At 41.3% G+C, this 27,420-nt stretch overlaps 1 protein-coding gene across 1 annotated transcript in view; it reads right to left on the bottom strand.

Annotated features, from left to right (window-relative positions):
- Positions 1–287: 287 nt before the first annotated feature.
- The window catches only part of IGF1R (insulin like growth factor 1 receptor), a 304,160-nt gene continuing 277,027 nt past the window's right edge, over positions 288–27,420 (bottom strand). Inside the window, exons 19-21 of the mRNA XM_063925712.1 lie at positions 16,125–16,254; positions 14,984–15,118; positions 288–10,758 (exon numbers count right to left, since the gene is read on the bottom strand). Coding sequence (XP_063781782.1) covers positions 10,392–10,758; positions 14,984–15,118; positions 16,125–16,254 — 632 coding nt within the window. The 3' untranslated portion in view covers positions 288–10,391. The remainder of the gene's footprint in view (positions 10,759–14,983; positions 15,119–16,124; positions 16,255–27,420) is intronic.

Genomic DNA, 27,420 nt, shown 5'->3' with positions numbered 1-27,420 from the left:
TTTGGAGATGCGCTCTACTTGTATCAATTTATTAAATAATCACATTTTAAAAATAAAAAACAGACGTGAATGGATTTCTGGTCTTATTTTCTTTTTTAAATATAGTACATCTAAAACAATTAAAATATTTTTACAGTGAAATCTTACAAGTACTGTAGATTGATTTTTTTTTTAAATGATATTACTAAAAGGTGTATTTTGTAATACAGGTTCCACATTGTAGTAGCTATAATGATTTTAAATATAGCTTAGAAATAATATATATAATACATAAAAAAACACAAATATGCATACAGAATTCTTTTATTTAACTTAAATCTTGTAGTACTGGAACTACTAGAAAAAAGCAGAGTAAGAAACTAAAACTGCCTTAGGTTCAGCCATTCAAAATAGACAAAAGTTTCTTTTTTTCCAATAATGTAAAGAATTCAGAGTATATAGCAAGAACAAGAATAAATTCATACAACAGAATATACAAAAACATGTTGAAATTTTTTTCTTATCTACCGATTCATTTTTTATATAAACACAGGAATATTTTCATGAATAATTTACACACAGCATGTAATTTTTATGTAACAAATGTAACTTTTTTTTGTTTTGTTTTTTTCTTAAAACAAGAAAACTTGGGGAAAAAAACTTTTTATTTATTTGTATTTTTTTTTTTCAATTTTATTTAGCAATGCATCAATTCCATAAGTTTATTTTTTAGATTTTTTTATGTTTAATATTTTTTTTGTCCCAGAGATAGTGAGAATCTCTGAAGCCTTACTGGATTGGAAAACAGAAAATTGAATTAATAATTTAAAAAAATCTCTGAAAATATTGATGAAAGCAGCTGGAGGTGGGTAGTAAAACCAGTTTGCCCTTGCAAACATTTCACAGAACCTTTATCCTTTTGGCAGAGAATAAATTGATGTACAGTTTTGTAAGAAGACATCAGAATAATTCCCTAGATACTTGCATCAGTCAAATTTACATTGGACCCTCCTCTACCAATGGTGCAATGCTTTTAATACCAATCAATGCAGTAAGGTCCATGTAAACTAGATTAAGAGCATTCATATATTTCAACAAACAAACAAACCACCCCTCTCTACTCTGCTGCCATCCAGTAAAGGCTATAAATGTCCATTGTGTTAGCTATAGTATACAGTAAAAGTGAAAAGACCAGTATAGTTCTTCCCAATGTAACAAGAGGGTTATGTAAAACAATTAAAGCAGGGATCTGAAGATACAGAACTGTTCAAATATTAATATAAATAACAAACATGAAGGTGTCATTTTTGGCAAGAAGCTCAGATTTTTTTTTACAACGTAGACAAACACTGTAGTGTGTGCATCTAACTACACATTACATAAATACTAACTGGGACATTAAAAATATAGCATTCTAACAAGAACATGCCAGTCACTAAAGAGTGCTATGCATTCAAATCTACATATCACTGTAGAACTGTATTGTTGTTACAAAATACAGTGAGCCACAGCTTCTTGTAAAGAAGAAAACACACGTGTGTATATATATATATATATATATATATTTTATAATTTCTACACACACATATAGGATTTCAAAAGACTACCCGTAATTTATTGGACCTAGCAGTCCCTTTGAAAAATATTAGTTAATAAATAATTTATTATTACAAGAGTAATACAAGCAACTTTCAGAAAGAATTACTAAACTAGAGTGTGCATGGCTTTCTGGTTTGACACTTTTTTAACCTCTAGTATGGAAAGGTGCAAGATGCAGTATGGTGATTAATCTGTGACCTTGTTCAAGTTTGTTGCTTTGATGACCACTGTCCAATACACAGGCAAGTAGTCTATTTGCCTTGTATAAGCCTCATGTACTCTTTCATGTAGCACCTACTACTTTTCCCTCTGGGTCTCACCAGAATTTCTCTTGCCTGAAGTATAAACTGAAAGGTAGGTCGCACAAAAGGATCAAAGATCCTTATGCTGTCTGTGTACATTCCAAATACTAAAGATGGGAAAAGGTAAGAGCACATAGAAATGTAGGACCCCTTCTCTTCAAAACTATTAGCCACATACAAAATTCTTCATGCTAAAACATGAATCAGGTCTTATTTTTCATGTTTTTAGTAGACCTAGATCCCACTTAAATATTTTGAATAAAATCAGCAATATTAAAATGTATTTGGAAAAATTATTTTCTCTTAATCTGGTTTAGTTTGTTATTTATTAATCAGAATAGGGGGAAAAACAAAAGCATAAATTATTAAATTGTTTTCCTTTGTCACAAAAGAGAGAGCAGTGTTCAGTTCACAATGCTAAGTGTGAATTACTCCCAGTTATATCCCATGATGTTAGGTGGAATAACAAATGGACGCCTCCACAAAGTTTATTTTGGACAGTTTTCAGCGGAGGAGAAAAAAAAAATCGATCTTGAACCTTCTTGAAAAATACTGTGCATTACATCAAGCTGAATGAATTAAACCATTTTTAAGTGATTAATTACCAATACAGCCAATTTCAATGCACCATTAACATTTTTTTTCCAAAGCAAACAAATACTTGTTTTCCGAGTAAGACTCAGCAACCAAATATCCAGTAGGTAGTACTGTTATGTGTATTTATTACCATGTGTTGTTATGTACACCATTCTGAGCTGAAATCATGTTGTTCTAAAAGTCCTGCATTGTATATAACTTTTTCCTGTTTGCCCAGTGATATTCCTGACTAGGGGGAATACAAGTGCCGTTTAACCAGAACGCCGGACAGCAAAATGCAACAAGTAGTTCATAGAAATGAAAAAACAAACAAACAGTTCTGTACCTTCTGTTCCTCTGCTCAATAGACATATACGTGCCACCTGAACATACAGTGTGTATCCATTTTTGGACAAACATGAGCAAAAAATTGAACTGCCACAGTTTCTTTAATTTAAACTTTGTGGAATGGGATATGGTTCACTTTTTTAGCTTTTTTTTTTGCTTAAAAATTAAACAACCAGCATTACCTTGCCAAATCAAATTGTGTAACAACCACATACGTACAAAATTACATACACACACGAAAAAATGATGCTGGCATTGAAAGAGCAAAAAGATAAGTGAATAAAGCCTCTAATGAACAGAGACCATAGTCATTAATGGTCAATACATATAGTTTGGTGGCCACTACAAGGCACATTTACCGCAATAGTACACAACAAAAATAATGAATAGACGTCACATCCAATTTTTTTTTTTGCTTGCTATTTGTTCTGTAAAAGTAGTGTTCTAATGACAGCTACCATCTCAGCCTGTATGCTAGATCCGTACTGGACATACAAAATGCAGGTAAAGATTCTCAATAGAACGGGACCTACAGGATGATTTGTAGGAGACGATCAGAGCATTTTAATTAAGAAAATGAAATGGAAACTTCCAAAATCTATCGCAAAAGACCCTTTGTAACTCAATGGCAATTTATGCATTTAATGTGCAGAATTGTTGGTATGTGTCACCATCAATCATTTGTTTTCTTAAACAGCTCTTGATGTTCTCAGTACTCAACCTCGCTTATGTATCAGTTCCTCTGCTGATGACTACACAAAATAACCACACATCACATCTGTACCACACAGAGTTTGTGTGGCCAAGGAATATTGCCATGGAAACTGTGAGCCCCAAAGAGCGCTTACCCTGGCCTGACTCGGAGGTAAAACTATTTTTGTTTGCACACTGAGATAAACCGGGCATGTCTAGGGCCTACATGCCTACAAGCAGCCTGATAGCACAATACCATAGGCTTTCAAGACGATCACTTCAAAAGGTAACATGTCGAGCAAAGCAAAAATGAAAAATCACACACTCTCAAGCTACTTATTGGTTGTAGCGTATATTTAAACCAACAGAGACAGCCTTGTGTAAGTAAACAGCTTTTAACACTTCACCGGTGACCTGTTTACCAAGAAATCTGGTCAACGTTGCACTTTTAAGAGAATAAACCATTATGGCTACATTAAGGTGAATAACTGCTCTTGGAAATAACCATTATTTTCCACATCTAATATTATACTAAATCCTGCTGACAAAATGTACCCGATACTTCACACATTGGAGGCGAGCATTTGTTGCCTTAACCAATACTGTGAAAATGCAGACTTTCAGTTCATTAATTTGCACAAAGTGCCACACACCTCAGGAACGTTACCAGTTCCTAGTACATGCAGCCTAGGTCGCAAAAAATTCACCATAACAGAGTCCAACTGTCACTGAAAAATAAAACTGGAGCCAAGGCAACAGTATATCAAACAAGGGAAAATTTAATTTAAAAGCAAATATATGTCTACCATTATATGTCTAGTTTTATTCCAGGCTTTTAATAGTTAACCAACCTAGTTTACCTGACTTAATACGTGTTAACAGTGAAAGTTCACATTCAATTGCTCGAAATTATTTCCTTTTTGATTTTTTTTTAGAAATTGGAGAAAAAATGAATAGGAACATTATTTTCAAGCTTAGACCCTTCTCCCCTGTCTCATTACCCAATGGGAAAGAGACATTATATTGCTCTAACCCCAGAGACAATACTATCAGTCATTTTCTCTTATGCAGAGCTATCTAACGTACTTGTCTGCACTAGTGAATGATGGTTACTGTAGTGAAGGTTTATTTCCAATTTTCCCCTGCAGGACAAATAGTGCTCCCTGTTCAAAGTACAAAACAAAAATAAGGTTATCTTTGAGGCTTAGAGTGCTTTTTATTCAGAGATGAAGTCAGTTCATGAAGCGGTTTTACTATTTTTGTTGCGTTTTATTTTATTTTTTTAACTATACATATAAAGACTCACAACTTGGACAGTTTTAAACAAAACCCTCATAGTTGATTGCGATCTGAACAACCTGTTTAGCAGTATGTGTGGTAGAGAGAGAGGGAGGAGAGGAGATTACCATGTCACGAGGTCATTAGTGAAGCCTTAAACGGAGGTGCACTTCATTCTTAATTATGTTCTGAAATATGTACACAAAAAATTAAAAAGAACCCCCCACCAAAAAAAACCACTCACATTTAAATAAGCTTTACCAAAGTACAACATTACCTTCAATATGCGACATTGCAATCTATCCATGGGAAAAACCCTTTTGCCGCTTTCAGAATCAACACTAGCCACTGTTAACATGACTGAAGCTAAATTAAATAACGGTGTATTGCTAAAAATTTGGGATGCACAAGTAAGTTGTGAATTTTGGGTCCTTACCAGCTGAATTGAGTAGTAACTTGCATAGAAGACTCCCAGCTGTGAGGCCTTAACTGGAAAAGCAGCATATATTCTACCAAAAAGTCAGACAGCGAGAGAACCAAAGGTAGCCAACTCCCGAGATAAGTGCTGAGTACCAGCAAAGAATGACTATATTTTTTTTTTCTGACACTTAATGGCACAAGGATTTACAATTCAGACCAGATCTAGCATTAACATGTGCTTAATACAAAACCAGTTCAAGAATGTCCAAAAAAATTAATTTATTTCTTCAGACCTAACTTTGCTGTGCATGCATATAATTTATGAGGTTACTGCCATTATCATTATTACCATTTCGGGTGATTGCCATATGATACACTCATGCCAGTAATACATGTGTAATGTCCTGATGATCTAATAATTAAAGAGTAAAGTGCAGCCATTGTTTACTCACAGTGAAGATGTCATTCTGGGAGCTGATTTAATGTATGTGAGAATGAAGGTCAGTAGGAACACACAGTTCCTCCTGCCCCCGTGTTATCACTAGTTCCATCCGAATATTGCACAAGTGCAGAGAAACAGGCTGTCTTCACTTTCTGCTTGGGCAGTTAGACATTAATGTCATCAATTCATCAATCACTTAAGATAAATGGCCAATTCCTACCTTAGGGAATTGTTTTATCAAGTGATCCTAAATCACGATTAACCTTTACATTTCTTACATGAAGAACATTCTGTCCTGTACATTATTAAAAGGGTAGACAACTTTTGAAACGCTCATTGGTTGAGCATTGCGGGTGATGTAGTTCAGCAACAGCTGGAGTAGTGACAGGTGACTAACTCTTCATCTAAAGAGAGGACAATGTTTGGCTAAGAAAAAAAAAAGCATCCATTTAATGGACTTTATTTTGCATTTATTTTTTCTTTTGTGGAGCAGTTTTATAAACTTCAGCAGTACATAACTTTGGCAATGTCAAAACAAAGCAGTAACATCCTGTGATAAGCTTGCACCCCAACACAGCCCAGTAAAATGGAATGGCAGATCCCCTCTCCCTCCTCTCAATAACAGCATTTTGTGGTTTGTGTAGTGTATGAGGTTACCGGGTTCTATGGTTTATTGTCAACTGCTGAAAAAATGTGAGATGTAAAAAAAAATTTTTTTCAGTTTTATATATACTTATATTTATATAGATATTTACACATATAAAAAAATAAAGAGTGAGGTAGATAAATGTTTGGGAAAAAATATTGAAAACTGTCCCCTGTCATTTACAAAAAAAAAAAAAAAAAAAAAAAAGAGAACATCTTAATATATAAGAATGTGTTGGGGGCATTTTTACAGTGACCAAAACCAATGAACAATAAATAAAAATATAAAAAAAAAAAAATCCTACATAGAATACCTTCTTAAATTTAGGGGTTGCAGGGTAGGAAAAATGTACAAGACAAGCCACAATTTGTTATGCTTCAACGTGAAAATAGAACGCATTACTACAGACATTCAAATTTTATATATAGATTTTTTTCATAGTAACAATGACCAATTAGTACTGAAGCGGTTATGAATAAATTAAAAAACAAAACAAAAACCTCTTCCATCCAAAGCTAGTATCGGGGCAAATTTGATAACATGACGGGTGTCACTTAAAAGTGGAGTAACATTAGCATTTCAATTACAGATATAATTTTTGCACACTATAACAGGTCATTAAACAAGCTCCAATATGTTTTGTTTGTTCAAGATTAGTATTTTGATCTAACTGTGGATTATGGTCAAGACTTGGTGACAATATTCAGTGATGCAAAGACAGTGGGTTTTGACGCCCATGAGGGCAGTTTATTTGCTAGATTTATACCAGCGACTATAAAGCAGATATCTTTTTAATGAAAAAATAATTACAGCCAGAAACTACATTGGACAGTATCCTTAGCTGTATTATCAAGAACACTATTGATATTCTTGCGAGTTTCTAGTTAGTCAATAGTTTGTTGCAACAAAGCAGCTCGCAGACACTCGCTGACAAGGACACTTGCTGTACTCCTCATAAATAATCATAGACAATATTTAATGTAAAAATAAAATTTTAGGATATAGTCTCTGCACAGCACTTTGCAGTACATGCCCGTTAATAAGGGGAATATTTCACAGGGCAATGCATCACAAAATACGATTAAATTGTTCAGACTGTGATTTCTTTGATGCATGAGAAGAGAGTTTGCTATTTTTGCTAAAATGTACTGTAATGTGACAGGTAAATGGTATATGAGGGAACTATTGGTAAGGATTGCATGCGGAGCTATAATGCAGTGTAGTTCACGTGTAAGAAGGAACACAATGTGAGAACTGAATATCATTTGCAGGTGATGTGCCAATCAAATGCTTTGTATCTACAATTAAAAAAAGAAAAAAAAAAAAGAAAGTGAGCAATAGCAGTTTTAGAAAAAAAAACAATGGTACAATGTAACTGTCAAATAAAACAAAAACAGGATTGTGGAGACATATAATGATAGCCAAAAATGTCCATATATAGTACTGGGGGGTATTTTAAAGTTTACAGGACAGTTTTTATACTTCTGTAATCATATTACCTTTATACTCTTTACTCATTTAGCAAGACCAGAGCACAAGGGTATGTAGGCAGAAAATACAGCCATAGGGGGAGATGTACTGAGCCTTGGAGAATGATAAAGTGGAGACAGATAAAGTCCCAATCAGCTCCTAATTGCCATGTTACAGGGTGTGTTTAAAAAACTAGTTGGGAGCTGATTGGCTCAGTACTTTTTCACTTTCACTTTTTCACTTTCCAAGGCTTAGTACATTTGCCCCATAATGAGAATAATACAGGAATATTCTGGGGTGGGATTGGTGTTCATCCATATTTATTGTTATGTTGAAAATCGTTTAACCCGCCAGCAATGCTTTAACCTTTTTACGTTTTTGCATATTGACGCAGTGAGACACAAGGGTGGGCATACCACAAAGGAAGAATGATGGGCTGTATGAAATCAGTTTAATGTAGAAGAATTTGGTCTGTGTAACAATTAGTTTGTTCTTGGGATGGAAGAGTTTTTTATTTTTAAGTAGGCCAAGTTACGGACTGTTTCACACCTATACCTATTTTCTTTTTTCTATGCTTTTCACGCATTTATGCATGAAAAATTATATTAACAAAAAATAATAAAAAAAGGGGACATATAAGAGCAAATGATGCAGTTCTAAAATGTTAATGCTGTTTTTAAAATATTAGAACATAGCACAAACTAGGTGTGTAACGGTGCTACCAGTAAAAGTCATACTGATAAAAGCACACTGCATCATTAAAGCATGCATTAGCACTCAAGCATGTTTAGCCAATTTCCCGCGAGTATGTATGAACAAGCTCTTAAAGCCTGCCGCTGTATCCAAAAAACTCACACACACACGTATGTACACTCACACACTGAAAACAGATCTAGAAATGCGTTAGCCATCCTGTAACCACAGGCCAGTGAAGGGCTCTGGCTCTAACAAGTGGAAGTACAGGGACAGAAAGAATCTACTGAATATCAAACCATGTGTTTTCTTGACCTGAGTTTTCATTTGACGCATTGCAACATACCAGAATGAAAGCTGTGTGAGAAACTATGGGGACATAAAAATTATACATTGCTTCATAAGACACCTTGCTCTGCCCCCACCAGTCCTTCCTAGACACTTGGTTTACAATAGAAAACTACAAAAAACAAAAAAAAAACACATACAAAAAAAAGGCATTAACAAATGAATGGCTAATACTACAAATTTCATTTGCAGAAGGTGTCGAACATGGGAAATTGAATGACGACACCAAGAGGGATTGTAAATGCGAAATAGCGCAGTACAACACAATTGTCAAAAATCTTCCATTTCATTTAATGGAAGTCAATTGCAAATGTAGAGTGTGTGTGTGTATGCAAGCCCTATGAAGACGAGGAGAGAGTTGATAGGTACATGAAAAGATGGAAGAGTAGACCTGAAGGTGCATTTTTTTAAAGTTTTTTTTTGTTTTTCTATCATAGATTAAATACACAAAAGTTAAAGAAAAAAAATAGCAGCCTTTTCTGTACAGACATAGATGAATATCTGAACCATAAAAAATTTATAAAAGGGACACAAAATGTGTATGTAAATGACGCTACGACCTCACATTGAACTGTAAGGACCTTCTACAAAGTCTTAGCAAGAAAGAAATCCCCCCTCCCCATCCCTCCAAAAAAAAAAAGAAAATTTATATATACATACATATATATACACATATATATATATATATATCTATATAAAAAATGTATGAGGTGCAGGATAGTGACTTCAGAGAGATGTGGAGCAGCTGGGGGTTTGCAGGAAAGTCTGATGTTCTAGAACATTCCAGCACACACAAACAGGATTTCACAATTCCAATTAAGACTGCCTACAAACCGGTTCTGGATATACCAATACAGTCTCCTGCTAAAGATCCATTTTTTAAAGACCAGATTCTCCAATGATTCCCTGAAAAGCAAAGTTTTGCACTTTGCGGTGAACCCTTGTCTGCATTTTAACGTGTTGCTATATTTTGCCAGTTTTCTCCAGATTGTGTTATGTATATATATTTACACGTGTAGCCCACCTCATATCACACACGCAAAAAAAAAAAAACAAGAAAAGAAAAAAAAAAACCCTTAGGTTTCGGAGTAAAGTTCCCCATTAAACAAAACAGTGTGCATGGGCTTGTGATATGAAACGTGACTTCATACATCCGCACTGTCCATGCTGTAAAAAAAGAAAATAATAAAATAAAAATCTATTTGGCAAAGACTGGCAGAATTAAATAAATTTCTGGGTTGCAATATGCTTTAACTTTACTAAAGGAGTCATTTTAAAGTAGGCCAAAAGTAGAAAGTAGTCTGTTTGCTTTCCTCAGGCCCAAACCGTGAAAAAGAAGTGCATTCAGTCTTCGTGTGTGTGTGAGAGCAGGTACACACTTACCGTGACACACAGAGTAAAATGGGGCATTGGTCTGACGTACTAAGTCCTTCCGTGAACAAGTACACCAGTGCCAACTCAGCAGGAGGCTGAAGCCAAACCAAATGAGAAAGTGTGTTAGTGTTTGCACGGATAAGGAGGGAGCCTGCCGTGTGTTGTCCTAGAGGTACACAATGGCCTGTGCTTCCTCAAGCGTCCGTCAGACCCCATGCCTGGATCAGCAGGCTGAGGACTGGGGAAGAGGTAGCGCTCTCTCATTTTTACGCCCCCCATTCATGTGTGCGTACGGTTGCCTCTCATCAAAGCTTGCTCTCAGGACAACTACACCCGGGCCATTTTCAGCCTTGTGTCCAACATGGTGCTCAGAAGTCTGCAGGGTGCACGATGGATCCAATGGAATGCTCTCCATGTTCTCTGCCTCCAGGTCCAACTCCTCTGTATCTGGTGGTTTGTTCTCTTCGCTGTAGAAGAAAGACACCTCCCTGAATGCTGGATCAAGCTCATCTTTAATGCTGCTAATTATCTCCAGAAAGGAGGGCCTCATTTTGGGGTTGTACTGCCAGCACATGCGCATCAGTTCAAACCTGAAAAGAAAAAGAAATGAAAAAAGGTTTGTTGCTATAACAAAAAGAAAAAACAAAACAAAAATGAAAATAAAGAATTGTGCATCCCATTGGTAAAGAATGTATACAATACTTTTGTTATTTTACACTGCCAGACATGCCTGCAAATCCTGTTAAAACAATCTTAAATGAATAATTGAAATAGGACAAACACACCAGAATTACTGGAAAAGAGTAAAAAAAAGATAGCACACAACAACTATAATAAGTCCTAAAACCAGTAGGGCAGCAATGAGACAGGGTATGACAAAATCTTCACGTTTATTAAGTGCATACTCGCGCTACATGCCCCCTAAAAACAACAAACCAATAATGATTAAAAAAAAACAAAAAAACAACACACCATAGCTATTAAGGCACCTCAACGGTCCAGGATTTAGGTGTATCCATAGCTCAGCGCAGATGGTTAAATCAAATTGACTGATGTGCTAATTAAGTCACCCGTGGCCAAGCATGTATAAACTTAAAACATGGACCATTGGGAGTGCCTTGAGGACCACGTTTGCGAACTTGTGTAATTAGCCCCATGGCAATACGCTCTGCAAGTCACCACCAAACTTATGGTTCCATCACCAGCTTTACCCCTGCATGCTAAGTCACAAATCTGTAGAGAAGATTTTAGCTACTCATAGAACCACAAGTCAAACGAGAACATTCCCTATCAACATTATTAAACAGGTCGGCTTTCTGAGGAGATGGGACAACTAGCTTACTGGAGTTATTAACCCTTCTGCTGCTGCAAGTAACAATAAGTGCAGGTTCCAATCAATGTTAACGTCCATCGCTTCACGTAAATGCTTACTCTGCAATGCACAGCACTACAGGCAGCAGAAAAGAAGAAAGACTATAACTGGGAGAACAGCTTCCTTAATATTACTAACATTTAAAAACAAACATTTTCCAATAATTATCACAGCACGTGTTATGGCCAAGTCTATGTGCATGAACCTGAGGGTTTGTTAAACAACAACAAATATGACAGTCACCGTGAACTGCCTCCAATCATTTCCCATCAATTATGTATTTTTCTCTAAGAACCTGTCATGCACACAGGACCTCTGCTGCACCCTCTTGGCCCCTGCACGTGGGGTCCACACTGGGGAAGCAAGCCTAAGTTGAAAAGCCAGACGTCTGACATGTACATAGAGCTCTGTCACTTGACGCTTACTGAGCCATTCCGTACTGACCATGTTTCCAGCTCTTGCCATAAATGGAAGGCTTTTTAATCCCCCTCTTCCCCTCCCGTGTGGTTTTAATACCTTGTTTACTGAATCTCAAGGAGGAGCTGCCTCCTGCACAGGGTGAAAGGAATCATGTGCACATAAGCACACCAGCCCCCCACCTTGGAGAACGGAGATCTCTTTCAACCTCTAATAAATTTAGAAATGGAAAACCTAGATAAACAGAATAAAAAAAGTGTACTTATTGCTCAATATACGTACAATCTTACTCTGTATGCTGAGCAGTAAGCAACGACAGTGGCCTCCTAATTGCTAACATGTTCTGGAAACTCACAACTTAACGTAGGCACAGACATCTTCCAAGAATCCAGCTGTTGCTGTGCTACTTCCTGATGCTGTATAGTCAGCTGCTGCAGAGCTATAACCATAGAGATTATTATTATGCACCATGTATCATACGGCGCGGCGTACCAGACGCTATAGAGGCCACCAACTGTCCTTGATGTAACTTACCACCAAACACACACATTTCTGCTTCTAGAAAACAATTAAGAGGGAATAGATTGCACATATAAATCAGCCCCGAGCACAAAAGAAAAAAAAAGGTTATAATTTATCCTCTGTCTACTTGATAGTGATACATTTAATAAACTGTTTAAGGTCAAAATGAACAGATGTGTCTTGAAACCAGGTTGCACTGCTGAATATTCAAAGATGGTTGTTGTCTGCTTAGTTACTGTAGGAAACTATGATTCATACATTTATGATGCATGACTAAGAGCTGTCCAGAACAAGGGCTATGTGATCTCCACAGCCACAGAATCCCCCACAACTGATCATGAAGTGTGGCCAAGGCTTATGAAAATCCCCTAAAAGGACAATTAGTCAGTCGGGACCACCCCATCACAGGCCCCTTTATAAGAATCCAGTGATGCTCCTCATTTAATCACAGTGAGCACAAAAACAAACATGTTTTGAAGGCAGCTAACATTCTGTCTGGTGGCGTTATTATTTGTCTGAGCTCCAGTGATTGCTCACGGCCAGTAAGAAGGGAGGAGGGGGAAGTGAAACATTAGTTTCAGAGAACAGACTAGTCTGTATACTGTACATATACTCTCAGACATCCAACAGAATACAGCACATTTAGCTTCAAGTATCAAATATCTTCAAGGACACCTCAAAACATGCCTAGGACAGTTTTGTCTTAGAAGATGGATCCCACACCTGTACTGTGCATTAAACCACTCCATTCCGTAAAAGTCCATATTTTCTCTCAGAGTTCTGATGAGGTGATATACTAAACCAATGGAAGCAGGACATGGTAGTGATGCAAATCAGAATCAGACTAAAGCTTTGTGTACAAATCAAAGAGAACATGTACAAAATATACTACTGGTGGTATAGTGTCACCCCTGGGTTCATGTCTCCTCACGAACCTCTCCTAACTCTGGAGGCAACTGTCTCAGGTAAGCATCTCTGCTCACATTTTTAAGCTTAACCCTAACCGTTCCCGGTATACATATGTTCGGATCCTGACGGGAGTCGGGATACTGGCTCTGTTTTCCTGAACGTTGGCATTCTAAGTGTTAGGATGCCAACTACATCCCACCGTCCCAGGAATCATGGTTCCAAAATCAAACAAATTTCGAATGCAGCAACTCCCACTTCCATTGCTCATAAAACATATAAACTAATTTGCTATAATAGTGCTGCAACATGGCAAATATCAGTCTACTGTACCATTTAGTGGTTGACAGACAAGCATGGATCATATATATAATATGTATTATAAAGAACACAGCTATAAATTAAGTGTGGCTTACCTGCATAACTTAAAAAGTGTCTCCAATTTGTTAATTACTAATATGTCCTCTCTCATATGATCCATTTGCTACATCCTAATTAGTAACACGTGAAAAATAAGCAAGGTCTCTTCTTGACCAGACCCCATCCTACCAAACACTCTCACCCCCACTGTTCCTTATAGCATATACAACTTACAGATGTGCCCTCACACATCTTGCCTCAATATGCCACGTGACGGGAAATGCCTGGCTTGAGTGAGCAGACAGGTCCCGTGCAACTCTATTAGCACCGGCCGTCTCCCCCCCCCCCCCCCCCAAAAAAAAATGCATCTTATTTGCATAGCTATGTGTATAGGACGCACAAGCAGACTCTGCTGATTAAAATATTCAAGTACCTAATCTTTAAAACCTGTGAGTGGCCAGAGGATTGGATGAAGCTGGTATATATGAGATGTGGGGATTTTATTTAGCGTGAGATTAGGATGCAAGCCATTTCTGATCAGAAAAGAAGCACTGTAAGGACGGTAGTCTGGATGACGCCGATGCATATCTCAAAAGAAAGGACACGTGTTCTCAGTCCACATTTTCACTGCACTTTTGTTTTAACTGCTACCTACAATAATCATAACATACCCACACAAAGCCCACTAGAAGCGTATGCATTTGACAGATAATGTTTCCCCGGTATATTTACACCCAATGTAACCGCATGTGAGTTGCGGGCAGCAGTGAAATACAGCTTTAAAAAAAAAAGGGCCTTTAAATCTTGGAGGTTACATTTCAGAAATCTCTCCACTGCTCACAATTCTCAGACCAGTACAATAGGACTCAGTCTTGCACACCCTGATTTGTATAAGTGGTGTAAGATTACATTGCTCCAGAAAAACGCAGTATACATTATTACCATCTCTGTTACTGTTTTGCATAGGGATGTCGGGATCCTGACAGTCGGCATTTTAACTGCAACCCCTATTCGTCCCCTACAGGATGGGCCAAGGAAATGTATTTATTTATTAGCATTTATTCTTAAAGCATCTTCTCTTGCACTTCAAACTGATACTTCTATACAATTTTGTGTCAGAAACCTACAGCAATAGCTAATGAAGTAAAAAAGGGACTTGTGCAGATAAATATACTGCGATTATAGGATTGTATCCTGGACACGGATGAAGGAAAGGATGTAAATAAGTAGTAACGTACAGCATGTCTGGACAGTTATCCGGTTTCTCCAGGAGACCTCCTTCCATAACGAACCGGAGAACCTGCTCATTGGACATGCCATGGTACGGCTGCTCTGCCAGTGTAGCTATCTCCCATAACACTACACCAAATGACCTACAGGGGAAATATGACAGAAAGAGGACAGTGATTACACAAGCAGGGAAATCTTCATCTAAAGTAAATACATTATGTATCTGCTACAAAACAGCAAGTCATACATTTAGCCCCACCACCTTTACACACAGCCGATACTTCTTACAGACATTAACATTGTCACCCTTTTCTAGACCCTCCTCTTATATTTACTTGACGTCTCTATTCCCACATCAAAGCCATTCTCTACAGTATGTATCCTCTCACTACCCAAACCCATTCACCTTCTCATCAGAATCAACATTGCATTTAGTTCAGATCATCATATACCATAGTCTCCCTTTCTTAATAACAACCAGAATTATAACCCTCCACCCATAGTCATTACTGATCCCTCCTTTCCACAAGCGACATTAGCTGCACCCTAATGCATCAATCATTAACCTTGCATTCCGAATTATTTACCCTCCCATAAGAAACCTGCCATTCTGTTATTCACAATATTCAGGCTTTAATAACCCTTCCACTCCTTACAGACTGTGTCCCCGCTTCTTCCCAGTTATTCAGACGAAAACTACCTCAGTTCTCCTCCAAGTACTTCTGTGCCACCGCCTACCAAGCTCATATTTGGTACTATAAAATGCTGAGCTGAGCAGGTGCAGTATCGGACTCCTTGAGCCAATGTACACTGCACTGGTAACCAGGGCAAGGGCAAAAGTCCTTGTTAACACAGGTGAGGGAGGGAGGGGAGGGGGGGGGGGGCAGGTGGGTGAATTCTTAAGTGCCACCGTGGCCTAAAAAATATTTTTTTCTCTAATGTATGAATAACCTCTGCATAATTATCATCCCACGAGCCCCGCATAGAGGAACAAAAGCACAACACTGCAGCTCTACCCATGGCAAAAGCAATACAAACAGTCAGCTTGAATTTTGTAATTGTACAAAATTTGGGCAATTCATTTCTTTGCGACTTCACAATCCATATCTAGGCCGTGCTAACAGGAATGCATTCAGTATCACTGATTACCAGACATCAGAGTGGGTGGTAAAAACACCATCCTTGAGGGACTCTGGAGACATCCAGCGCACTGGAAGGAGGCCTTTTCCGCCCTTTCGATAGTAATCCGTCTCATAAATGTCTCGGGTCATTCCAAAGTCTGGAGAAAAAGACAAGACAATGATCATGAGACAATGATCATGAGACACTCGCCTCTTGTATGCAGCACAATAAATAAGAATTTACTTACCGATAATTCTATTTCTCGGAGTCCGTAGTGGATGCTGGGGTTCCTGAAAGGACCATGGGGAATAGCGGCTCCGCAGGAGACAGGGCACAAAAAGTAAAGCTTTTCCAGATCAGGTGGTGTGCACTGGCTCCTCCCCCTATGACCCTCCTCCAGACTCCAGTTAGGTACTGTGCCCGGACGAGCGTACACAATAAGGGAGGATTTTGAATCCCGGGTAAGACTCATACCAGCCACACCAATCACACCGTACAACTTGTGATCTAAACCCAGTTAACAGTATGATAACAGAGGAGCCTCTGAAAGATGGCTCCCTAAACAATAACCCGAATTAGTTAACAATAACTATGTACAAGTATTGCAGATAATCCGCACTTGGGATGGGCGCCCAGCATCCACTACGAACTCCGAGAAATAGAATTATCGGTAAGTAAATTCTTATTTTCTCTATCGTCCTAGTGGATGCTGGGGTTCCTGAAAGGACCATGGGGATTATACCAAAGCTCCCAAACGGGCGGGAGAGTGCGGATGACTCTGCAGCACCGAATGAGAGAACTCCAGGTCCTCCTTTGCCAGGGTATCAAATTTGTAGAATTTTACAAACGTGTTCTCCCCTGACCACGTAGCTGCTCGGCAGAGTTGTAATGCCGAGACCCCTCGGGCAGCCGCCCAAGATGAGCCCACCTTCCTTGTGGAATGGGCCTTAACAGATTTAGGCTGTGGCAGGCCTGCCACAGAATGTGCAAGTTGAATTGTGTTACAAATCCAACGAGCAATCGACTGCTTAGAAGCAGGCGCACCCAACTTGTTGGGTGCATACAGTATAAACAGCGAGTCAGATTTTCTGACTCCAGCCGTCCTTGAAATGTATATTTTTAAAGCTCTGACAACGTCCAACAACTTGGAGTCCTCCAAGTCGCTTGTAGCCGCAGGCACTACAATAGGCTGGTTCAGGTGAAACGCTGATACCACCTTAGGGAGAAAATGCGGACGCGTCCGCAGCTCTGCCCTATCCGAATGGAAAATTAAATAAGGGCTTTTATAAGATAAAGCCGCCAGTTCAGATACTCTCCTGGCGGACGCCAGGGCCAGTAACATAGTCACTTTCCATGTGAGATATTTCAAATCCACATCTTTTAGTGGTTCAAACCAATGGGATTTGAGGAAATCTAAAACTACATTTAGATCCCACGGTGCCACCGGAGGCACCACAGGAGGCTGTATATGCAGTATTCCCTTGACAAAAGTCTGGACCTCAGGAACTGAGGCCAATTCTTTTTGGAAGAATATTGACAGGGCCGAAATTTGAACCTTAATAGATCCCAATTTGAGACCCATAGACAATCCTGATTGCAGGAAATGTAGGAAACGACCCAGTTGAAATTCCTCCGTCGGAGCACTCCGATCCTCGCACCACGCAACATATTTCCGCCAAATGCGGTGATAATGCTTCGCGGTGACTTCCTTTCTTGCCTTAATCAAGGTAGGAATGACTTCTTCTGGAATGCCTTTTCCTTTTAGGATCTGGCGTTCAACCGCCATGCCGTCAAACGCAGCCGCGGTAAGTCTTGGAATAGACACGGTCCCTGCTGAAGCAGGTCCTGTCTTAGAGGTAGAGGCCACGGATCGTCCGTGACCATCTCTTGAAGTTCCGGGTACCAAGACCTTCTTGGCCAATCCGGAGCCACTAGTATCGTTCTTACTCCGCTTTGCCTTATGATTCTCAATACCTTTGGTATGAGAGGCAGAGGAGGAAACACATACACCGACTGGTACACCCAAGGTGTTACCAGCGCGTCCACAGCTATTGCCTGCGGATCTCTTGACCTGGCGCAATACCTGTCCAGTTTTTTGTTGAGGCGAGACGCCATCATGTCCACCATTGGTCTTTCCCAACGGTTTATTAGCATGTGGAAAACTTCTGGATGAAGTCCCCACTCTCCCGGGTGAAGATCGTGTCTGCTGAGGAAGTCTGCTTCCCAGTTGTCCACTCCCGGGATGAACACTGCTGACAGTGCTATCACGTGATTCTCCGCCCAGCGAAGGATCCTGGCAGCTTCTGCCATTGCACTCCTGCTTCTTGTGCCGCCCTGTCTGTTTACATGGGCGACTGCCGTGATGTTGTCCGACTGGATCAACACCGGTCTTCCTTGAAGCAGAGGTTCCGCCTGGCTTAGAGCATTGTAGATTGCTCTTAGTTCCAGAATGTTTATGTGAAGAGACTTTTCCAGGCTCGACCACACTCCCTGGAAGTTTCTTCCTTGTGTGACTGCTCCCCAGCCTCTCAGGCTGGCGTCCGTGGTCACCAGGATCCAATCCTGTATGCCGAATCTGCGGCCCTCCAATAGATGAGCCCTCTGCAACCACCACAGAAGAGATACCCTTGTCCTTGGAGACAGGGTTATCCGCAGGTGCATCTGAAGATGCGACCCTGACCATTTGTCCAACAGATCCCTTTGGAAAATTCTTGCATGGAATCTGCCGAATGGAATTGCTTCGTAAGAAGCCACCATTTTTCCCAGGACTCTTGTGCATTGATGTACAGACACCTTTCCTGGTTTTAGGAGATTCCTGACCAGGTCGGATAACTCCTTGGCTTTTTCCTCGGGAAGAAAAACCTTTTTCTGAACCGTGTCCAGAATCATCCCTAGGAACAGCAGACGAGTTGTCGGCATTAATTGGGATTTTGGAATATTCAGAATCCATCCGTGCTGTTTTAGCACCTCTTGAGATATTGCTAATCCCATCTCTAGCTGTTCTCTGGACCTTGCCCTTATTAGGAGATCGTCCAAGTATGGGATAATTAATACGCCTTTTCTTCGAAGAAGAATCATCATCTCGGCCATTACCTTTGTAAAGATCCGAGGTGCCGTGGACAAACCAAACGGCAGCGTCTGAAACTGATAGTGACAGTTTTGTACAACGAACCTGAGGTACCCCTGGTGTGAGGGGTAAATTGGAACGTGGAGATACGCATCCTTGATGTCCAAGGATACCATAAAGTCCCCTTCTTCCAGGTTCGCTATCACTGCTCTGAGTGACTCCATCTTGAACTTGAACTTCTTTATGTACAGGTTCAAGGACTTCAGATTTAGAATAGGCCTTACCGAGCCATCCGGCTTCGGTACCACAAATAGAGTGGAATAATACCCCTTCCCTTGTTGTAGAAGAGGTACCTTGACTATCACCTGCTGAGAGTACAGCTTGTGAATGGCTTCCAAAACCGTCTCCCTTTCGGAAGGGGACGTTGGTAAAGCAGACTTCAGGAAACGGCGAGGTGGATCTGTCTCTAATTCCAACCTGTACCCCTGAGATATTATCTGCAGGATCCAGGGATCTACCTGCGAGTGAGCCCACTGCGCGCTGTAATTTTTGAGACGACCTCCCACCGTCCCCGAGTCCGCTTGAGAAGCCCCAGCGTCATGCTGAGGCTTTTGTAGAAGCCGGGGAGGGCTTCTGTTCCTGGGAAGGAGCTGCCTGTTGCTGTTTCTTCCCTCGACCTCTGCCTCGTGGCAGATATGAATAGCCCTTTGCTCTCTTATTTTTAAAGGAACGAAAGGGCTGCGGTTGAAAAGTCGGTGCCTTTTTCTGTTGGGGAGTGACTTGAGGTAGAAAGGTGGATTTCCCGGCTGTAGCCGTGGCCACCAAATCTGATAGACCGACTCCAAATAACTCCTCCCCTTTATACGGCAAAACTTCCATATGCCGTTTTGAATCCGCATCGCCTGTCCACTGTCGCGTCCATAAAGCTTTTCTGGCCGAAATGGACATAGCACTTACCCGTGATGCCAGTGTGCAGATATCCCTCTGTGCATCACGCATATAAAGAAATGCATCCTTTATTTGTTCTAACGACAGTAAAATATTGTCCCTGTCCAGGGTATCAATATTTTCAATCAGGGACTCTGACCAAACTACCCCAGCACTGCACATCCAGGCAGACGCTATAGCTGGTCGTAGTATAACACCTGCATGTGTGTATATACTTTTTTGGATATTTTCCATCCTCCTATCTGATGGATCTTTAAGTGCGGCCGTCTCAGGAGAAAGTAACGCCACTTGTTTTGATAAGCGTGTTAGCGCCTTGTCCACCCTAGGAGGTGTTTCCCAGCGCTCCCTAACCTCTGGCGGGAAAGGGTATAATGCCAATAATTTCTTTGAAATTATCAGCTTTTTATCAGGGGCAACCCACGCTTCATCACACACGTCATTTAATTCTTCTGATTCAGGAAAAACTATAGGTAGTTTTTTCACACCCCACATAATACCCTGTTTAGTGGTACCTGTAGTATCAGCTAAATGTAACGCCTCCTTCATTGCCAAAATCATATAACGTGTGGCCCTACTGGAAAATACGGTTGATTGGTCACCGTCACCACTGGAATCAGTGCCTGTGTCTGGGTCTGTGTCGACCGACTGAGGCAAAGGGCGTTTTACAGCCCCTGACGGTGTTTGAGGCGCCTGGACAGGCACTAATTGATTGTCCGGCCGCCTCATGTCGTCAAACGACTGCTTAAGCGAGTTGACGCTATCCCGTAATTCCACAAATAAAGGCATCCATTCTGGTGTCGACCCCCTAGGAGGTGACATCCCCATATTTGGCAATTGCTCCGCCTCCACACCAATATCGTCCTCATACATGTCGACACACACGTACCGACACACAGCAGACACACAGGGAATGCTCTAAACGAAGACAGGACCCACTAGCCCTTTGGGGAGACAGAGGGAGAGTCTGCCAGCACACACCAAAAAGCGCTATATATGACAGGGATAGCCTTATAATAAGTGCTCCCTTATAGCTGCTTTATATATATCAAGATATTGCCATTAAATTTGCCCCCCCTCTCTGTTTTACCCTGTTTCTGTAGTGCAGTGCAGGGGAGAGACCTGGGAGCCGTCCTGACCAGCGGAACTGTGAGAGGAAATGGCGCCGTGTGCTGAGGAGATAGGCCCCGCCCCTTTTTCGGCGGGCTCGTCTCCCGCTATTTTGTGAATACAGGCAGGGGTTAAATATCTCCATATAGCCTCTGGGGGCTATATGTGAGGTATTTTTAGCCTTTTAATAGGTTTTCATTTGCCTCCCAGGGCGCCCCCCCCCAGCGCCCTGCACCCTCAGTGACTGCGTGTGAAGTGTGCTGAGAGGAAAATGGCGCACAGCTGCAGTGCTGTGCGCTACCTTTAGAAGACTGCAGGAGTCTTCAGCCGCCGATTCTGGACCTCTTCTTACTTCAGCATCTGCAAGGGGGCCGGCGGCGCGGCTCCGGTGACCATCCAGGCTGTACCTGTGATCGTCCCTCTGGAGCTGATGTCCAGTAGCCAAGAAGCCAATCCATCCTGCACGCAGGTGAGTTCACTTCTTCTCCCCTCTGTCCCTCGTTGCAGTGATCCTGTTGCCAGCAGGAATCACTGTAAAATAAAAAACCTAAGCTAAACTTTCTCTAAGCAGCTCTTTATGAGAGCCACCTAGAATTGCACCCTTCTCGGCCGGGCACAAAAATCTAACTGGAGTCTGGAGGAGGGTCATAGGGGGAGGAGCCAGTGCACACCACCTGATCTGGAAAAGCTTTACTTTTTGTGCCCTGTCTCCTGCGGAGCCGCTATTCCCCATGGTCCTTTCAGGAACCCCAGCATCCACTAGGACGATAGAGAAATACATTTTAAATAAATTATCAAAATTAGGCATATATTATGTAACTGCGCTCTAAGCTCTGCTTGCGCATATGAACAAAGTCTTCATACAACATGAAACGTGTAGCATTTCAGAAGTGACCTATGACCTATGTCTAAAAGGCAATACATTTCCAAAACATTGCTTTATAAAGATTTTTTTTTTTAAATAATCATGTAATAATTATCTTGGTTTAGGTTCTAAAGGATGCATTACTGTCAGTGTCTCTACGACCAATGAGGAATGGGATTCTTAGAGTAAAAATAGTTGAAATGTCTGTGGGCACTTGCTACGAGCAGAACATGATGTTTGGCACAGGGATGGACATTAGAACGGGAACACCAAATTGTTGCAGCATTGCTGCCATCGTAACATGTCTTGTAATGCATGTAGTCAACTATTTGATGGTTTAACTATTTAGGGCCTCCTATTGTGCATACGCAGCACATAGTGGAAGTCTGCAATTGCACAAAGGAGCTCTGCTATTGACAAAGTCAAGGGCAAGCAGCCAGTGTAAAGGAACAAGGGGGCAGATGTATTAACATGGAGAAGGCATAAGGAAGTGATAAACCAGTGATATGTGCAAGGTGATAAAGGCACCAGCCAATCAGATCCTAACTGTTATTTACATATTGGAGCTGATTGGCTGGTGCCTTTACCACCTTGCACATATCACTGGTTTATCACTTTCTTATGCCTTCTCCAGGATAATACATCTGCCCCAAGGAATGGTGGCCACCATTTCTATCCTGGAACAGAATTGCAAAAGCACCCCCACCATATCGGAATCACTGATTGCTGCCAACAGATTTCTGATAGCAGTCCCTAGTTTCACATCCCCTAACCCTGGTACATTTTGGTGTAGTACAACCTTTGATCCTAGCAGTTCGCCTTTAGTAAGGAATTTGGTTGCTATACACAAGTGTGCATCACAAACCAAGAGTTGTACAGCAATTAGGACAAAAGTGCATAAACAAAATTTAGCATAAGGTGAACTCATATAGCAAATTACTTTTAGAAAGACAAAATATATGACATTTAAAAAATACCTATATAACATACAGTAAACTACTTGGCCAAATGTACATGAACACCGAAACGTCACACCAATGTGTACTTATACATCTAATTTTAAAACCATGGGCATTAATACAAATGAATTCCCCTTTTGCTGATGTAACAGCCTCCACTCTTTTGGAAAGACTTTCCATCTGATTTTGGAACATAACTGTGGAGATTTGCATCCATTTAGCCACAAGAGCATAAGTGAGGATGGGAGCTGATGATGTTGTCTCAAAAGTGTTCAATGGGGTACTAATCAGAATCAAACTTTGCATGCCACACTGAAACAGTGAAAGGGTCACAAAGTTGTAAGCACACACTGTCACTGCATGCTGTAGCAATTACATTTCCATTCAGTGACACTAAGGAACGCAGGCAATTACTTAGACTCCTATAAACTTAAGTTTGCAGTACGCATTCATACAGTAAGTTTTCTCCTGGCATCTGCCAAGTCCAGATTCACCCATCAGACTGCAAGATGATATAGTGTGATTTGTCATTCCAGAGAATGTGTTTCCACTTCTGCATGGTCCAATGGCGGTGTGTTATCCACCATTCTAGTCTGCATATGGCATTGCACACAGCGATCAGAGACTAGTCCTGCAGCTGCTTGGCCACGGAAACCCAATTCATGATTCTCTTGATTAACAGTTCTTGAGTGAACATCACTTACAGGGCAGTTTGGAATTCTGAGTGTTGCAACCCAGGACAGAGGGCATATAACACTCAGTGGTCCCGATCTGTGAGCTTATGTAGCCTACAGCTCTCGTGGCTGAGCTTCTGTATACACTTAACAACACTTACAAGTTGGACTGCACATGCCCTAGTAGACAGATAGGATAAACTGATTTGTCAGAAAGGTGGCTTTCTATGATCATGACAATATTCACTGAGGTCTTCAGTACCTCCCCCTCTAATGCCAACATAGGACTATGGAGATTGCATGGCCGTAGGCTAGATCTGATGCAGCTTTTGAAAAATATATGTGGCTGAAATGACCAATCACTGAAGCAGCTTATCTATCCATGAAACGCATGGCACAAGTGACATTTGTACGTTTTTATTAATTGTATATTTTATTTTTAATTTTAATCCTTATGTTCCATGTTCTATATATTACCCTAAAAATGTCTTTATAAATATTTGACTATTTTTTAAAATGAGGTATACTACAGGGGATATTTACAAGACTCCATTTAAGGTTTACAGTTTTCCATGAGAAGAATAGTATACTCCAGGAAACCATTTGGTGTATTACCATTTATTTTTATAAAATACATTTCATGTCCACCATAGGAGTTCAAATCACTCCAGGTCAATGAGTTTTTATTATTTTAACAATACGTAATCTAGAACTTTCCAAAATTTCACTCTTGTTAGGATGTTAACTTAATTCTTACATAAGGCTCAGTGAAGAAATCAGATACCAAAGAAAAAAATAAGTAATGGGCTCTTACACTGTACTTAAGGGAGAGTAAAAAGCCATCCCAACAGAGTGGCTTTATGCTGGAACAACAGGTAAACTTCATATTTTAAAATGGGGAAGAGACACTATCCCATACACTTTGAAAATATATTCTGAAAACAGGATTTGAAATACCTACCGGCAAATCCTTTTCTCGTAGTCCATAAGGGATATTGGGGACAGATTAGTACAATGGGGTATAGATGGGTCCAAAGGAGCCAGTGCACTTTAAATTTCTTCAACTGGGTGTGCTGGCTCCTTCCCTCTATGCCTCCTCCTACAGGTCAGTTATAGGTCAAACAGTGACCGCAGGAGAATGACATACTTGAGAGAAGGAACATAGCAACAAAAAGTGTAGCGAGATTTACACACCAGCACACCAACATATAACCTAGCCAGCAACTGCAACAGGAACACATATCCGAGAACCTGCAGAAAATCACCGCACAGAGGCGGGAGCCCAATATCCCTTATGGACTACGACAAAAGGATTTACCGGTAAGTGTTTAAAATCCTATTTTCTCTAGCATCCATAAGGGACAGATTAGTACGATGGGGATGTCCCAAAGCTTCCAGAACGGGCAGGAATGTGCGGAGACATCTGCAGCACCGCTTGCCCAAACTGGGTATCCTCTTTGGCCAGGGTATCAAACTTCTAGAACTTCACAAATGTGTTCTTCCCCGACCAGGTAGCAGCTCGGCATAGTTGTAGGGCCGAGACTCCACGGGCAGTCGCCCAGGAAGAGCCCACATATCTGGTAGAGTGGGCCTTCAGAGACTGTGGAACAGGTAAGTCTGCCGACGCATAGGACTTTTGGATAGTAAGCCTAATCCAACGAGCAATAGACTGCTTTGAAGCAGGGCTCACCCTTTTTCTGCACATCATACGTGCTGTACAAGGAATCTGTCTTTCTGACCCGAGCCGTCCTCTTGACACAGATTTTCAAGGTTCGCACTCCATCCAATGCCTCCGGAGGAGCAGAAGTGCCAGAACTGGACGGAACCACAATAGGTTGATACAAGTGAAACACGGAGACCACCTTCGGCAGGAACTGCTGTCTAGTCCTGAGCTCCGCTCTGTTCTCGTAAAAGACCAAGTACGAACTTTTGCACGACAAGTCCCCCAATTCTGAGACACGCCTAGCAGAAGCCAGGGACATTAACATCACCGTTTTCCACGTGAGGTACTTATCTTCTACCTTCGTCAGAGGTTCAAACCAAGATGACTGTAGAAAGTGTAACACTACATCCAGACCCCAAGGTGCCATAGGTGGCACAAATGGAGGTTGTATGTGAAGCACGCCTTGCAAGAAGGTCTGAACTTCCGGCAAGAGAGCCAACTTCTTCTGGAAGAAGATGGAAAGAGCTGAAATCTGGACCTTAATGGATCTCAGACGTAAGCCTTTATCAACTCCAGTCTGCAGTAAATGTAGGAATCTTCCCAAGTGGAATTCCGCAGAGGAATATGTGCGTTCCTCGCACCAAGAGACATATCTCCGGCAAATATGAGGATAGTGTTTTGACGTCACAGTGTTTCTAGCTTGCACCATAGTGGCAATGACCTTTTTGGAAAGCCCTTTGTGACCTAGGATGTTCCGCTCAACCTCCATGCCGTTAAACAAAGCCGCCGTAAGTCCGGGTAGACGAACGGTCCTTGTTGAAGAAGATCCCTTCTTAGAGGTAGAGGCCAAGGGTCCTCTACGGACATGTCCAGAAGAGCTGCACACCATGCTCTTCGGGGCAATCAAGATTGCTCTCACTCTTTGATGCCTGATCCGCTTGAGCACCCTTGGGATCAGCGGAATCGGAGGAAACAGGTAGACCAGCTGGTAAGGCCAAGGCGATGTCAGCGCATCCACTGCGCTTGCCTAAGGGTCCCTGGTACGTGAGCAATAGCACCGAAGCTTCTTGTTGAGGCGAGAGGCCATCAAGTCGATCTGTGGGCATCCCCACCTGTCGATCTGCTGAAACACCTAAGGGTGCAGTCCCCACTCCCCCGGGTGGAGGTCGTGACGACTCAGAAAGTCCGCTTCCCAGTTGTCCACTCCCAGAATGAAAATCGCGGACAGCATTTCTTTCTGCCCAGAGGAGTATTCTTGACACTTCTCGCATGCAGGCCCTGCTTTTTTTCCTCCTTGTCGATTGATGTACGCCACTGCCGTGGCGTTGTCTGACTGCACGTGGATCACCTGATTCCGGAGTAGAGGGGATGCCTGAATCAGAGCATTGTAGATAACCCGAAGTTCGAGAATGTTGATCGGAAGTAGGGCCTCTGGCGCAGAACACCTGCCCTGGAACTGCGCCCCCCTGGGTGACAGCTCCCCATCCGTCGTGAGGAGGATCCAATCCTGAATCCCAAAGTGTCAACCTTCCAGTAGGTTGGAAGACCGTACCCACCACAGGAGTGAAATCCTGGCCTGGGGCGACAGTCAAATAATCCGGTGCATCTGAAGATGTGAACCGGACCACTTGTTCAGGATGTCCAATTGGAAAGGTCTGGCATGAAACCTCCCGAACTGTATAGGCTCGTACGAGGCCACCATCTTTCCTAACAATTTTATGCAAAGATGAATGGATACACAAGTAGGTTGGAGAACAATGTGAACCATTTCTTGAAGTGATCTCACTTTGTCCTCTGGGAGGAACACTTTCTGTGCTACAGTATCCAGTAGCATCCCCAGAAACAGGAGCCGCTGAGACGGTTCCAGGTGGGACTTCTACAGATTGAGGATCCACCCGTGGCGAGACAGAAGTTGGATAGTGCGATCTATGTGGAGCAATAGAAGCTCCCTGGAATTCGCTTTTATCAGGAGATCGTCCAGGGTGGGAATTACAATGACCCCCTGGACCCTTGAAACATCATCTCCGCCATCACCTTCGT

This window comes from Pseudophryne corroboree, chromosome 6 (genome assembly GCF_028390025.1).
Source record: "Pseudophryne corroboree isolate aPseCor3 chromosome 6, aPseCor3.hap2, whole genome shotgun sequence".
Classification (NCBI taxonomy): domain Eukaryota; kingdom Metazoa; phylum Chordata; class Amphibia; order Anura; family Myobatrachidae; genus Pseudophryne; species Pseudophryne corroboree.
Note: the sequence above shows the minus strand (reverse complement) of the source record. Positions and strands in the feature narration are given on the sequence as shown.